We start from the raw sequence: 15,838 nt of genomic DNA on the forward strand, positions 1-15,838 counted from the left end.
CTGCCATTAGATTGATTCTGTTACTGGACACCATTAAATGGAAGTACATGTTACATTTTTAATATCAATGTTTTTGCATGAAAGCTTGCATATGTGCATTTCAATAATCTAACCCTAAGCCTATCGCAAGGCCTGCAGAATACAAGCATATTCAGCTGTGGACCACATATATATATATATATATATATAGGCAGGATATTAGTTCTTTAAAGTGGAAGGGAGAGGGACTCAGAGTCCTTCCTCCACTTCCACCAAAACGGATCCATTTTATTTCGCTCTTCTCACAAGAATCAGTTCTCAAAAGTAACACAATCTAAATAATTTAATAGCTGTATTTGGATCTCTCCATATTATTTCCAGTATTTCCACATTAATCACAAAGCATACCTGTTTGTATGAAAGCCACTGATAAGGCTGATTTGGTTTCCTGTAGCCCAGACAAGGTCCATTATCTGACAGGAAAAATAAATATTTGACAATAAATATTGACTGAAGCAAAAACATGATTGGGTATACGAATAGGAAAGGCTTAGAGGCATATGGGACAAATGCTGGCAAATAGGAGTAGGTCAGATTGTGATGTCTGGTTAGTGGAGATAAGTTAGACTGAAGGGTCTGTTTCCATGCTGTATGACCCTATAAGTATCTTCAGTGACAGGATTGAGAATATTTTGATACCTGAAACACGTAAACCTCTTTGGAAAGCTTCATAAAGTGTTCTGGTATCGTCATAAAAGTAAGATATCACATTATCATCCTTCAAAAGTGCACATCGCCTGGCACCTTCACTGTTCTGAAAGAAAAACGAAATATTTTAACATTTATTTTGAAAACATCTCCAAGCAAAGGTTTGTCATTGCCAGAACAGATAATATTAGGAGTCCAGGCTGAACACTTCCAAGTCAATTTATAACACATTCTGTAACAGAATACTTACTGCTCTACCTTAGTGCATTTTCAGAGCAAAATTAGAAGTAGGACTGAAGGTAAATTTCAACTACTGACCTCTGCACCTTTTGACAGCATACCCATTGACATATCTTTCATCTCCCTGCCATCCTTTGGATACTTGCAGGCTCAGTGGATAGCAGTCACACCAAAGAATGGTGGCTTTGTGTGCTTCCATCTCTAGGCACCCTCTAAAGTTGTTGAAATTTAAAAAAAAATCTCAGGTCCCAGCTGCCAGGCCAACCCTCTGGAAGGGAATCCAGCTAGCACAGCTTTGGCCCAGTGTTCACTGCCATAAAGAGGATTAGAACTGGAGACCTCATGGCTTACCCAGCCAGGAACTTTGCCTACATACAGAACTGGGGGAGGATGGCATCCACCATTAGAGAAATCCTACTGCCATCCTACCCCACTCACACTCACTCCAAATAAGCCCATAAATTGGCAGTTACTAATTCAAATTCACTCCTGGCAGCTGCCAGATGGATAGCCACTGCCAATCATGACCCACCTCCTTGAAGATTATCCAAATGTGAGCATTTCTTCCAGATTCCACTTTCAGGCTGGTCTCGGTGGAACCAGGATGATCCTTCCAGTGACTACAGGGAGATTTTTTCTCAATTTCCTAAGCTAGTTTCCTTTGATGTTTTAAAATTCTCATCCATATTTTCAAATCCGACCATGGCCTCTTCCCTCCCATTTCTGCAATCTTCCCCATCCCCACAATCTTTAGAGATTCTAATCTGAGCTCATATCTAATTCTGCACTTTTAATCTCCCAGACTTTAATTGTGCATGGACTCTACGTTCTGTGATCTCTTCATCTCAAGCTCTCTACCTTCCTTTCTTACTTTCATCCTGAAATCAAAACCCATCTCTTTTAAAAGCTTTTGAAGATTAGCCCTAATATTTCACAATGAGGCCTAGTATTAGATTTAATTCTTGAATGCCTGAGAATAGGTAATAAAGCCAGAAAAACCCACATTCCATGAATTAAGTTTTTTTTTTAAACAAAGAGCTGATTTACATGTTAAAAGTGGAAATTATTTGGTGTGATCTGGTTAAGGGCCATTGCAGCAAGTCTGAACTGCCCAAATCCTTTAGAATTCTTCCAGTTGAGATGAAACAGTTGTTTCATAGCTTTGACTTGATATTATTGGATTTAAAATTGAAAACCTATGATGCATATATTTCCTCCCCACCCACCAGAAGACAAAGATGACATAATATACAGTATTCTGACAGAAAAGCAAAGGCTGTTCAGAGAGCATAAAAGATCAATGTATTCCCTAGTGCAGCAGCAATTCATATAAAAAGGAAATGTCCATGCTTACCTGGGGTTCAAGCACTAAATTCAAACTCACCTCAGCATTTCTGGGGAAAACTATAAATGTAAAGAATTAGTGATAATGGGAACTGCAGATGCTGGAGAATCCATGATAATAAAATGTGAGGCTGGATGAACACAGCAGGCCCAGCAGCATCTCAGGAGCACAAAAGCTGACGTTTCGGGCCTAGACCCTTCATCAGAGAGGGGGATAGGGTGAGGGTTCTGGAATAAATAGGGAGAGAGGGGGAGGCGGACCGAAGATGGAGAGAAAAGAAGATAGGTGGAGAGGAGAGTATAGGTGGGGAGGTAGGGAGGGGATAGGTCAGTCCAGGGAAGACGGACAGGCCAAGGAGGTGGGATGAGGTTAGTAGGTAGGAGATGGAGGTGCGGCTTGGGGTGGGAGGAAGGGATGGGTGAGAGGAAGAACAGGTTAGGGAGGCAGAGACAGGTTGGACTGGTTTTGGGATGCAGTGGGTGGAGGGGAAGAGCTGGGCTGGTTGTGTGGTGCAGTGAGGGGAGGGGACGAACTGGGCTGGTTTTGGGATGCGGTGGGGGAAGGGGAGATTTTGAAGCTGGTGAAGTTCTCATTGATACCATTGGGCTGCAAGGTTCCCAAGCGGAATATGAGTTGCTGTTCCTGCAACCTTCGGGTGGCATCATTGTGGCACTGCACGAGGCCCATGATGGACATGTCATCTAAAGAATGGGAGGGGGAGTGTAAATGGTTTGCGACTGGGAGGTGCAGTTGCTTATTGCGAACCGAGCGGAGGTGTTCTGCAAAGCAGTCCCCAAGCCTCCGCTTGGTTTCCCCAATGTAGTGGAAGCCACACCGGGTACAATGGGTACAGTATACCACATTGGCAGATGTGCAGGTGAACTTCTGCTTAATGTGGAAAGTCATCTTGGGGCCTGGGATAGGGGTGAGGGAGGAGGTGTGGGGGCAAGTGGTGCACTTCCTGCGGTTGCAGGGGAAGGTGCCGGGTGTGGTGGGGTTGGAGGGCAGTGTGGAGCGAATAAGGGAGTCACGGAGAGAGTGGTCTCTCCGGAAAGCAGACAGGGGTGGGGATGGAAAAATGTCTTGGGTGGTGGGGTCGGATTGTAGATGGCGGAAGTGTCGGAGGAGGGGTGGGGTGGTGTGTGAGAATGAGGGGGATCCTCTTTGGGCGGTTGTGGCGGGGGCGGGTTGTGAGGGATGTGTTGCGGGAAATGCGGGAGACACGGTCAAGGGCGTTCTCAACCACGGTGGGGGGAAAGTTGCGGTCCTTGAAGAACTTGGACAACTGGGATGTGCGGGAGTGGAATGCCTCATCGTGGGAGCAGATGCGGCGGAGGTGGAGGAATTGGGAATAGGGGATGGAATTTTTGCAGGAGGGTGGGTGGGAGGAGGTGTATTCTTGGTAGCTGTGGGAGTCGGTGGGCTTGAAATGGACATCAGTTACAAGCTGGGGTAATGGGAACTGCAGATGCTGGAGAATTCCAAGATAATAAAATGTGAGGCTGGATGAACACAGCAGGCCAAGCAGCATCTCAGGAGCACAAAAGCTGACGTTTCGGGCCTAGACCCTTCATCAGAGAGGGGGATGGGGAGAGGGAACTGGAATAAATAGGGAGAGAGGGGGAGGCGGACCGAAGATGGAGAGTAAAGAAGGTAGGTGGAGAGAGTGTAGGTGGGGAGGTAGGGAGGGGGTAGGTCAGTCCAGGGAAGACGGACAGGTCAAGGAGGTGGGATGAGGTTAGTAGGTAGCTGGGGGTGCGGCTTGGGGTGGGAGGAAGGGATTGGGGAGAGGAAGAACAGGTTAGGGAGGCAGAGACAGTTTGGACTGGTTTTGGGATGCAGTGGGTGGAGGGGAAGAGCTGGGCTGGTTGTGTGGTGCAGTGGGGGGAGGGGACGAACTGGGCTGGTTTAGGGATGCAGTAGGGGAAGGGGAGATTTTGAAACTGGTGAAGTCCACATTGATACCATATGGCTGCAGGGTTCCCAGGCGGAATATGAGTTGCTGTTCCTGCAACCTTCGGGTGGCATCATTGTGGCACTGCAGGAGGCTCATGATGGACATGTCATCTAGAGAATGGGAGGGGGAGTGGAAATGGTTTGCGACTGGGAGGTGCAAACCATTCACGACCTCATCACCACAGGGGACCTCCCACCCACAGCCTCCAACCTCATTGTTCCCCAACCCCGCACGGCCCGTTTCTATCTCCTTCCCAAAATCCACAAACCTGCCTGCCCTGGTCGACCCATCATCTCAGCCTGCTCCTGCCCCACCGAACTCATCTCCACCTATCTGGACTCCATTTTCTCCCCTTTGGTCCAGGAACTCCCCACCTACGTCCGTGACACCACCCACGCCCTCCACCTCCTCCAGGACTTCCAATTCCCTGGCCCCCAACATCTCATATTCACCATGGACGTCCAGTCCCTATACACCTGCATTCCGCATGGAGATGGCCTCAAGGCCCGCTGCTTCTTCCTGTCCCGACCAGTCCCCCTCCACCGACACTCTCATCCGCCTACTGAACTCGTCCTCACACTCAACAACTTCTCTTTTGACTCCTCCCACTTCCTACAGACTAAGGGGGTGGCCATGGGCACCCGCATGGGCCCCAGCTATGCCTGCCTCTTTGTAGGTTACGTGGAACAGTCCCTCTTCCGCACCTACACAGGCCCCAAACTCCACCTCTTCCTCCGGTACATTGATGACTGTATCGGCGCCGCCTCTTGCTCCCCAGAGGAGCTCGAACAGTTCATCCACTTCACCAACACCTTCCACCCCAACCTTCAGTTCACCTGGGCCATCTCCAGCACATCCCTCACCTTCCTGGACCTCTCAGTCTCCATCTCAGGCAACCAGCTTGTAACTGATGTCCATTTCAAGCCCACCGACTCCCACAGCTACCTAGAATACACCTCCTCCCACCCACCCTCCTGCAAAAATTCCATCCCCTATTCCCAATTCCTCCGCCTCCGCCGCATCTGCTCCCACGATAAGACATTCCACTCCCGCACATCCCAGTTGTCCAAGTTCTTCAAGGACCGCAACTTTCCCCCCACAGTGATCGAGAACGCCTTTGACCGCGTCTCCCGTATTTCCCGCAACACATCCCTCACACCCCGCCCCCGCCACAACCGCCCCAAGAGGATCCCCCTCGTTCTCACACACCACCCTACCAACCTCCGGATACAACGCATTATCCTCCGACACTTCCGCCATTTACAATCCGACCCCACCACCCAAGACATTTTTCCATCCCCTCCCCTGTCAGCTTTCCGGAGAGACCACTCTCTCCGTGACTCCCTTGTTCGCTCCACACTGCCCTCCAACCCCACCACACCCGGCACCTTCCCCTGCAACCGCAGGAAATGCTACACTTGTCCCCACACCTCCTCCCTCACCCCCATCCCAGGCCCCAAGATGACATTCCACATTAAGCAGAGGTTCACCTGCACATCTGCCAATGTGGTATACTGCATCCACTGTACCCGGTGCGGCTTCCTCTACATTGGGGAAACCAAGCGGAGGCTTGGGGACCGCTTTGCAGAACTCCTCCGCTCAGTTCGCAACAAACAACTGCACCTCCCAGTCGCAAACCATTTCCACTCCCCCTCCCATTCTCTAGATGACATGTCCATCATAGGCCTCCTGCAGTGCCACAATGATGCCACCCGAAGGTTGCAGGAACAGCAACTCATATTCCGCCTGGGAACCCTGCAGCCATATGGTATCAATGTGGACTTCACCAGTTTCAAAATCTCCCCTTCCCCTACTGCATCCCTAAACCAGCCCAGTTCGTCTCCTCCCCCCACTGCACCACACAACCAGCCCAGCTCTTCCCCTCCACCCACTGCATCCCAAAACCAGTCCAACCTGTCTCTGCCTCCCTAACCGGTTCTTCCTCTCACCCATCCCTTCCTCCCACCCCGAGCCGCACCCCCATCTACCTACTAACCTCATCCCACCTCCTTGACCTGTCCGTCTTCCCTGGACTGACCTATCCCCTCCCTACCTCCCCATCTACACTCTCTCCAACTATCTTCTTTACTCTCCATCTTCGGTCCGCCTCCCCCTCTCTCCCTATTTATTTCAGTTCCCTCTCCCTATTTATTCCAGTTCCCTCTCCCCATCCCCCTCTCTGATGAAGGGTCTAGGCCCGAAACGTCAGCTTTTGTGCTCCTGAGATGCTGCTTGGCCTGCTGTGTTCATCCAGCCTCACATTTTATTATCAGTTACAAGCTGGTTGCCTGAGATGGAGACTGAGAGATCCAGGAAGGTGAGGGATGTGCTGGAGATGGCCCAGGTGAACTGAAGGTTGGGGTGGAAGATGTTGGTGAATAATTATACAGTTCAGGAAGCATTGGGTAGCAACATGCACGGAGCTTTCTTCGAGCTTGAAACAGATATAGAAATGGAAAGGAGATTAGGGAAAAGTAAAAGTCAAAATGCTATCAAGTAGTTAAGGTAGCCAGCAATTGAATTGTGTCTGATTCAGAAGTTGAGCTCCACAATTTAAGACAAAAGGAAAATTTTAAATCTAGATTAAGTAGGAAGAAACATTTTAGACCAAAAAAAACTTGTCAACTTATCAGATTTTCAAGCACTCAAGCCACTTTAACCGTCACATTTATTATTGGAATTTCTACTTGCCTTCGTTTGCACAGATTGCTTGGCAAGGTCATGTGTTACTTTAACAGGTTTTGGTTTGGTGGTCACCCAGTAAAAAACAGTTACAATCAGAACCAGGACTGTTACAGAGCAGGTCAGGAGGAGTATGCTCATCTTTTTAACTTCTGAATCAAAGCTATAAACCTGAAATAATTGCACAACAAGAAGAAATCAAACAATGACTAAGACATTTTTGCACAGTTCATCTCTAAGAACGTTGTTTAATTACAGTATCAATCTCAATGATCATTTCATTAACCTGATTTTCATGGCAACTAATTTTGTTTTATTACCCTCTTTCTCAAGCACACAGACAGAGAATCTTGCATAAATGCCTGAGTTAGTTATTAGTCATTCATTACATATGTAAACATGAAATAATGACATTTTGTATAAGTTGCAAAATATTCTATACTACTAAAACAAATGCGCCACACAGGGATCTAAAAGTTACTCAGCAGCAGACTCTTGAACACAACCACTTTAAACAACTGCAATTGACAGAGTCTTCACCCATCTTCTCCCACGTGCTGAAAATTAACCATCACAATGCCATGTCTACACACTGCTCAGGAGCTCAATAAGAAAATAGTTTATACTTTAATGGTTTTATTTTTTCCAAAGAGCTGTAGATAAGAAATCATGCTTGCGGCTAGTTTGCTTCTCTTTGTTATCTGAAGGCTACATTTACTTCCTATTGCAACTTACTCTAATCTACTTAACCACGTTTTTCCCTTTTATGTCTTTCATGTTTCCTTCTTTAAAAACCTGATATTGTATCTTCTTCACATTAATGACATGTGTTTCAGAATGAATTACTCACCCAATCTAACCCTGTGGACAGTATAGAAAAAATAAATCCTGTCGTTCAAATTGAACTGTTGGAATAAAACAAGGAAACACAAGTTCAATCTAGTTAAATTGTAGAACTAATACCAGGAAATTCTTTGTCAGACAAAGAATGGTAAGCACATTGACTTAACTCCTCGAATGAATAGTGGAGGCAGGCCAATTGAATCCTGCATTGGGAATGATAGTACAGGAGGGGTTAATTCTGAATGGATCAACCAACGTGGGCTCAGTGGGCAGCATTAATCATAATTAACTGGTGATATAAATTTTTTTATGGCGCTTGAAGACAGATGAGCACCTCAATCAAGAATTTCATTGAAAAATGAAAATATTTAAATTTGTCCAAAACAAAAATGTAAACGAGCAGTGGTGGAAATAAAATTGGAACAAGCTATGACCAAATTTGAAGTGCAGTATCTTCATCAACAATTTTTTATGTAAACATACAACACACAATCAAGGATCATTTTGTAATGCCACTTTTTCATAAAAGATGACTTAAAAGAAAATATAGTTTATGGAATATGATGAGATTTATCTCACAACTCTATGTATTCACCTTTACATGCATCAATGATTCTTTAAGCATTTGCTGTTGCCGCGACTTAGACTTGTATATCTGTAAGTGCTAATTCAATTTCACTGAATGCTTACAGTTAGAATGAGCTCCTTTAACATCGAACTCAAAACTCACCAAAGGTTAACACTTGCATCAACTTTCAGAACATTATCATTTCACTGGCTAAAAAATCATTATAAACTGTTTGTTAGGAATTAAAGTAAATTTTTTTTATAATGTATAATTGATAAGGGAACAACATGTGAGAATCACTACATCATCAAATAGTTAAGAACATATTTAAATTGTTCTTTATCATAATCCCAATAAACTGCCTGATCTTCATTTTGGGACCATATCAAAGACCTTTAACTAATTGTGAATTACTCTTATGTTTCTGTTTTATGAATATGTTTGTAACTTGATACAGATTTAGGAAATGGAAATTTCACCTTTTGATCTAACGGTTACTTTCCAATGGTAACAAATAGATTGTCCATTGTTATATTGACAACTAAAGGAAAATGATTCTGCCTACTTTTTTTGATCTCACACTAGCTCAGTTAGAAATTTTTTACTTCTTGTAATGTATAGAATTTGATAGGTCTTCAATCCGGTAGAAGGTTCTGTAAAAATGTCCGTAAATCTCTTGTTAATAATGTAATATCTGAGGATGCCAGGTAAATTGACGTAATTCCTGGAACCCATTTAAATGAGATGTTTCTAGTTTCTACGGATTAATGAAAATATGATGTATAGGTGCCTACACTGCATAATCTATAATTCATACATCACTTTTCTTCATTGAAAACTGTTTGCTAATTCCTAAAATTGAAAAAAAAGTTATCAATTCAGTAAGCGTTATGAAATGAAGAAGAAACCAGAAAATGTAACTTGCACGTTGATGACTCAAGCAGTTTGTTCAATGGCATTACAAATCTGATTTCCAACAGTGCCTTAAAAGTACCCAAGCATCTTAAGTAACCCAAAGTGTGTATTTCAAAGTACTGTGTGACACTACCGCAAGTTAAATATCATAAAATACACAAATTCACACCTGTTATGTTTTAACATTGTTTGCAGTGCCAGTGCCATATATATGCGATTAGGAAATGAGTTCATGTAAGAAAGGTTTATGATCAAACACATTAGAGATAATTTTTTTTATTCAAAATAAATGAATGACATTTTCAAGTGAAGCAATGCAATTTTGGATAACAAGCATGGAGCTGGATGAGCACAGCAGGCCAAACAGCACAAAAGCTGACGTTTAGGGCGTAGACCCTTCATCAGAAAAGGTTTATCTCAAGTGTGAACTTCAACTGTAATTCTTTAAAGTTAACATTAAAGTGGAAGTTATTGCTAATGAATATGAAGATAAACCTCTGAGGCATGCTCTGATGCAACCATGACCTCAACAGGACTGGGTGTGAAGCTTTGTGATTTATCAGCTTGGGGCACAGATGCCTGATGTATCACCTATTCACGATGCAAACAAGGTCTCTTTGAACAAATGTCTTGGGGACTGGCCTGAGCTTATCTGAACAGACAAACCCATACTAAAACAATTATAGCAGTGACAAATTATGAAGTAGAGGTTCATGCAAATTAATAATGGCCCAAATTTTCAAGTGATTATGACAGCAAAATTGTCAGTGATTGCTTTTCATTACCCCTCTCAAACTAGCAGCTGCTTCTGAATCTGCTTGTTGTCCAGTTAAAAACAGATATCCAGAAGTTGCTGTCAGTGATTTTATGCTGTTTGATAGTATGCACAGTTACTTTGCTGTTAGGAACTCTTAACATTTAAAGATAATTGCAGATATCACATTTTAATCAGTAGAATTATGCCACAAGATTTCGTATTCTTCAACAAAAACACTGATAAAACAAAAATGATTAATTTACCAATCTGGCTTATAAATACATGTGTTATACTTTGTTTTACCTTTTCCTTCTCCAATAATTCTCTTTACTTTATGATATCTTGAATTATATACTTATGTTGGGAGCACTCAAAACTATTCCACAGTTCTTTGGAACTTTAAGTTCTCCAGAGTTCCAACTAATCTCAGAGGCAAGAGATTTATTACTAATTATTAACTGTGGATGCTTCAATCCACTGTTCTGGTTACTTTTTAAATACTTCTTAGCTAATACTGCTGATGGTTTTATATTGCCACAAGACTCTCTGTGGACCATGTTCATTCTTTCACTGCATTCAAATTATGAACTCTTGTTTCCCCAGAAATTTCAAATTGAGACTAAACTTTATCCACTTCCCTCATTGGAAATGAAGTTAGTTTTAGGGTTTGCCTGCAGTGCAGGCTTAGCTAACTGTCATTTACTTTGTCTATCTCTGAGTGAACTACAGACCACACAGGTCCAATCTGCAATTAATCCTCTCAGCAAGCGCACAGATGAATTGAAACCAGGGAATCTGCCTAAGTTCCATCCAATGCCATAATGAGGTGGCATGCTATGGAATGTTCTCAATCAACTTCAAGTTAATAATTCCCCAATTACAATTTCTTCTTTAATATGATGGAAGGAGATGGAATTTTCCACACGTGAGGTCTTACTGAATGCTTTTAAACCAACTTAGCTGTAACTCCCAAACAAAAATAGCCCTTTGGACTCCCTGTACTGCAAGGATTTCAGCCACCTCTTTGACACCAAAAGGATCTCAGGTAGATCTTCTATTAGAATTCTCTACTGACTTTTGTACGATCTTACCATTTCCACCTGTCAACCACTTAAAGTGAACACGTTGTCAACTTTTTAAGTGCAATAGACTCCAAGCTTCTTTTAATTGCATTTACCCATTTCCTACTTTGAAACTTTAATTCCTAAAACTAAACTTATGTTCTAAAATATAGAAGTCAAGAACTAGCTATTTGCAACAGTTTTGTTCCCTTGCCCCCAAACTGAAATCAAGTAGAAGTCACTAATGTCGCGAAAATGTTTTATGCAAATCATCTTTAGTCTGAATTCTTATGGTGGACATGCTTGAAAACCTGAAGTTTTGCCTCATCGCATGTCAATTATCATTTTTTTGGGATGCAGGAATTGGGTAGATTGAGTCTTACAAATACATATTTCACAGAGACAGACTGCCTCCACTTCTGTGTGATTTTAGTGACTTGGGTACCTAAACACAAAGTCTACAGGCTAGATCTGATAAGAGTAGGACTGAATGTCTTGGATACATTCGGTCTTTTTGAGAGGTCAGCTGCCCACTTGGACATGATTACAGAGCATCTTTAGGGAAGGTCAATTGTGCATTTGGGGGATGTTATTGGCCTGTGCAAATGAACTGGCAAAAAATGTGTCAAGATGAACAGTCAAAATGAACTGTCAAAAGTATCTAAGAAAATGTCAAGACCTTAAAACTTTGAAAAACGTAGAGCATTAAAAAATTGCTTGCTATTTAACTCAAACTTTTGAAATAAGTCCAACAACTTCCATTAGTGCAGCATAATTAATTTTCCATTTCACAGTTTGATAGATTGCTACAAGTGGTCTTAGGCTCTATAAAATGCAACTATGCATTCCAATGCTCCTTACTGTCCAGGATTATTGAATGAAGTGCTTATTGTTATGAGACATCGTGTAGTTGAAGGATTGTAAACATTATCATTTATTTGTAAATGAGTGTGTTTTCTTCAATATTGTTAAGTCTGTGATGTTTTTATCTCATTTGTGCATGGGTCCTGAGGTCTACCCATGTTAGGTACTCAATGATTTGGCAGGTGTAAGGGCAAACAGCCGTGACAGAGGGCACGGGATTAGCATGAGCTGGCATTGTTGGCATAGGGAACATAAAGAGTAATGGGTAGCCAGAGGACATGATTTGATGTAGGGATTATAAAGGTCCATCGAGACAGAGTGCATAGACATGGATTGACATGGAGGGTTTGAGGGGAAATGGCTTTGGGATGAATAGGTTATCATAGGAGGACATGCAGAGTCTGGGGGTAGTAAGGAAGCATAAGAGATGAGGACGGAGGAATGTTTTATATTTTATTATATTTCTTGTAAATCTCAATATAGTACCTGTGTAGAGGGGCATTTATAGGGGAGGTGATGGCCTAGTAGTATTACCACTGGACAGTTAATCAGGAGACCCAGGCACAAATATCACAAAGGGGCATTTTCTTTTCAATCCAAGATTAAACAAGCCATTGTGCAGGTAATATACAACACAAGTCAATCCCATAAAAATAAGAATATTAGATCACTTTCCGCGAGAAACTGAACCCATTGAACCTGGGATGTTATTTTTGGCATGCCTCACTAAAGGAATATGGTCCAATCGTTTTGTAACATTATTTTATTCTTTCATGGATGTGGGCATTGCTGACGAGGCCAACGTTTTTTTGTCCTTCGCAGTTGCCCGTAATAAGGTGGTGGTGGTATTCCTGTCCCAAAGATGCTTCAGAAAACCCAACTATTTGTAACAGTGGGCTGGGCAGGGAATGAAAATCTGATTTGGGATGATGGGAAAATTGAATGAAATGTTTATTGCTATAAGTCTTTATGTAGTTGAAAGATTTTAAACATAGTAATTTATTTATGAATGAACATGTTTCCTTCAATGCAGTGAAGTCTGCAATATTTTATCTCCTCTCAGTATGTGTCCTGATGTCTACGCGTGGATATGTAATGCTTTGGCAGGTGTAAGAGCAAAGGACATTGGTTGGCATGAGCTGGCAATTCTGCTGTGTCAAGAATATCAATAGAAATAATCTGTTTACTTGTTGCAAAATAATCTGATTTATAATTTAACTGAAGTTTTTGTATCACGTACAGTTAAAGTACTTAAAATAAGAATTGCTTTAATAGTTAGATACCAACTCACTGTAATGGTAAATGCTTAGTTCAAAGTTTAAACTTCCAGAAGAGCCAACAACAGGTGACATATCAAGAGAAAATTCTAAACAGTAAAGCTGAGTCCAAATGAATCAAAAGTGTTTTATTGCTAACCAATGAGCTCATTCTTCAGCCTTTGACTGAAGAAGATCAGGTTGCAGTAAAAGGTTAAAGTTATTATTCAATTTTAATCTGTTCTCTATCTCTTATAGTAATCTCTTAGTATAGTAGAGAGATAAGACACTACACATTTAGTGCAAAAGTTGACCTGTAATTGCTGAGTATTATCATGTTTAATCAAAGTTTTAGATTTTCCATCATTTAATCATAAATTACAAAACTGAACTGAAAGGAAATCATATATTATTGGCTATTGATTTGAACTTATTAGTATTTTTCACAAAACTGTGAAATAGCTCAACAATTGTACAGTATTCAAATTGGAATCTATATTGATGGATTGTCTGAAATATAAAACCCTTTAATAAGCTGAACATGGAAATATGTTTTGTTCAAAGTCTATTCCTGTACTAACTTTAACCAAGAGTTAGGCTTGTTTTTGCTTATTTTTGTTTTAATGTGAAATGATTTTCCACGAGTGTGCATAAAAATTGGTATATCACTCAGGAGTTTGATTGGTTATCTGTTTGGGAACTGTGTCGTGTTTAAACATTTGTCTTTTAAAACACAGTCCTTTGTTGTGTAGCCATATATGATGTTATTGCTTGATTGGGAAAAGTCTTTAAACTTTTTAAGCAGATTTAATAAAAAGATCATTTGCTCTCTTTTACTCTCAATATGATTTACCTATTCAATTTAGCTTCTAACCCTAGTAGTACTTTTTTGAACCGTTGACTGTATGATGCATTCAATACCAATATTTCCTTCAGATCACTCTTCACAGTTTAAACAAAAACTTCCAGTTCTTTTGCAGTTGAATCACTGCACCTTGGTCTCTTCCTATGTGGCATTGTAAATCCTATTTCTCTCAGTTCTTCAGATTCACTGCTGCTTTAAACTGTAGAACTTCACTTCTTACCTTCGTCAAACTTTTCTTCTTTCTATGTATTCAGTTTATAATTTTAAAAATCAATAAAAACAGTAAATACTGGAAATACTCTGCAGGTGAGACAACATCCATGGAGAGGAAAAGAAACGGAATTAACCTGTCAGTTCTGATGGAAGATCACAGATCTGAAAACATTGTCTTTTTCTCATGATAGATGCCATCAGAACTGCAGTACTACCTCTTTTTATTTCAATATTGTTTTTGTTCTTTTGTAAAAGAAAAACCCAAACTTGACATCGAGCAGTTATTATTCTAAGCTAATTTGTATCTTTATTGTTCCTTTTACACTTAATGATGTCCTACCCGAAGGCCTCATTCATTCACTCACATTTTTCAGCAAAGTACTGAAGCTTCTCTTGCAGTTTAAGATTGCGGGACAAGTAGACTGAAGAACAACCAACAAACCTGTTACAGCTCAGCTATTATTCAAGGTAGAATATAAACTGAGATGACCTCAGCCAATGAAATATTTCTTCTGTAAATGCTGACAGCTATCACAACCAATGAGAAACTAAAGCTCCAATAATTGTATTATTTCAGTAAACATGTGAAAATGCATTTTCTATAAGGTATTAGACATTGGTTTAAATATCTGTCGCAGTCGGAGGATTTAATACATATCATGAGTTAATAAAAAAGCAATTGTAGGCATGAACATGCAGTACAGACTAAACCTACACTCTGGCACGACCGTTTACGATAGCTGTTATTCATAGATTTCAGCATTAAGGATGATACTTTACAAAAATCAACACCATTCCAATTTTATTAATCAACCAAAAACTAAAAAAGACATATTTTGTTATATCAACAAGGAAGCAATTTACCTATTAGCTCAACAGTTAATAACTGCAAATTGAAATAATAGAACACAAATATTGAAGTTGAACACCCTACCTTTATTGCTGGAGGCACTTTGTGACTGGTAATCCAACTTCTAGTCTGGGTTTAAAGTTTATATGTGTGCGTATAGATATGGTTACTTACTGCTCACACAGCAGTTGCTCAAGACATACTTTTCACTCACTGGAATTTCACTCCTGCAACACATGGCTAGTAGCCAAAATTCTAACACTGCACCCAGGTAATCTTTGAACCTCTGAGATGAGTTCCAAAGTTCATTTGTCTCAACAATTCTGATAGTAGTAACTACAATCAATCAGTTTTGTTTTCATCTTTAACTCTTCAAACAGAGTTGACTACACACGGTGTTCTAAATCAATCCAAATGGATTAGTAGCAATATTTTAGCATGCATTCATTTCTAGTATGATGCACCATCTTGAATAAAATTAGAAAATGCATCTGGATTTATTGGCATTATCGCAAACCATAGAATTTTAAAAATTGATGATGCAGAAGGCCATTCCAGCCTAAATTTCGCATCAATGAGCCCTAGCAAAACTAAAGTCAATGGAATTCAGAGTAAAAACTCTTTGCTGATTGGAGTCAGAACTGGCATACAGGAAGATTTTTGAGGTTGTTGGAGGTCAGGCATCTTAGTTCCAGGACATTTTTTTGCAGGAATTCATCAGAGTACTGTTCACGG

At 41.1% G+C, this 15,838-nt stretch overlaps 1 protein-coding gene across 2 annotated transcripts in view; it reads right to left on the minus strand.

Moving 5' to 3' along the window:
- Positions 1-15,342, minus strand: part of acsl5 (acyl-CoA synthetase long chain family member 5) — a 49,689-nt gene extending 34,347 nt beyond the window's left edge. The window contains exons 1-5 of one of the 2 annotated variants that reach the window (XM_048551107.1): positions 15,188-15,342; positions 7,762-7,816; positions 6,921-7,082; positions 679-793; positions 388-452 (exon numbers count right to left, since the gene is read on the minus strand). In XM_048551107.1, coding sequence (XP_048407064.1) covers positions 388-452; positions 679-793; positions 6,921-7,052 — 312 coding nt within the window. In that variant the 5' untranslated portion in view covers positions 7,053-7,082; positions 7,762-7,816; positions 15,188-15,342. The remainder of the gene's footprint in view (positions 1-387; positions 453-678; positions 794-6,920; positions 7,083-7,761; positions 7,817-15,187) is intronic. The other variant, XM_048551108.1, reaches the window with a different exon arrangement.
- Positions 15,343-15,838: the final 496 nt, after the last annotated feature.

This window comes from Stegostoma tigrinum, chromosome 20 (assembly GCF_030684315.1).
Source record: "Stegostoma tigrinum isolate sSteTig4 chromosome 20, sSteTig4.hap1, whole genome shotgun sequence".
Lineage (NCBI taxonomy): Eukaryota > Metazoa > Chordata > Chondrichthyes > Orectolobiformes > Stegostomatidae > Stegostoma > Stegostoma tigrinum.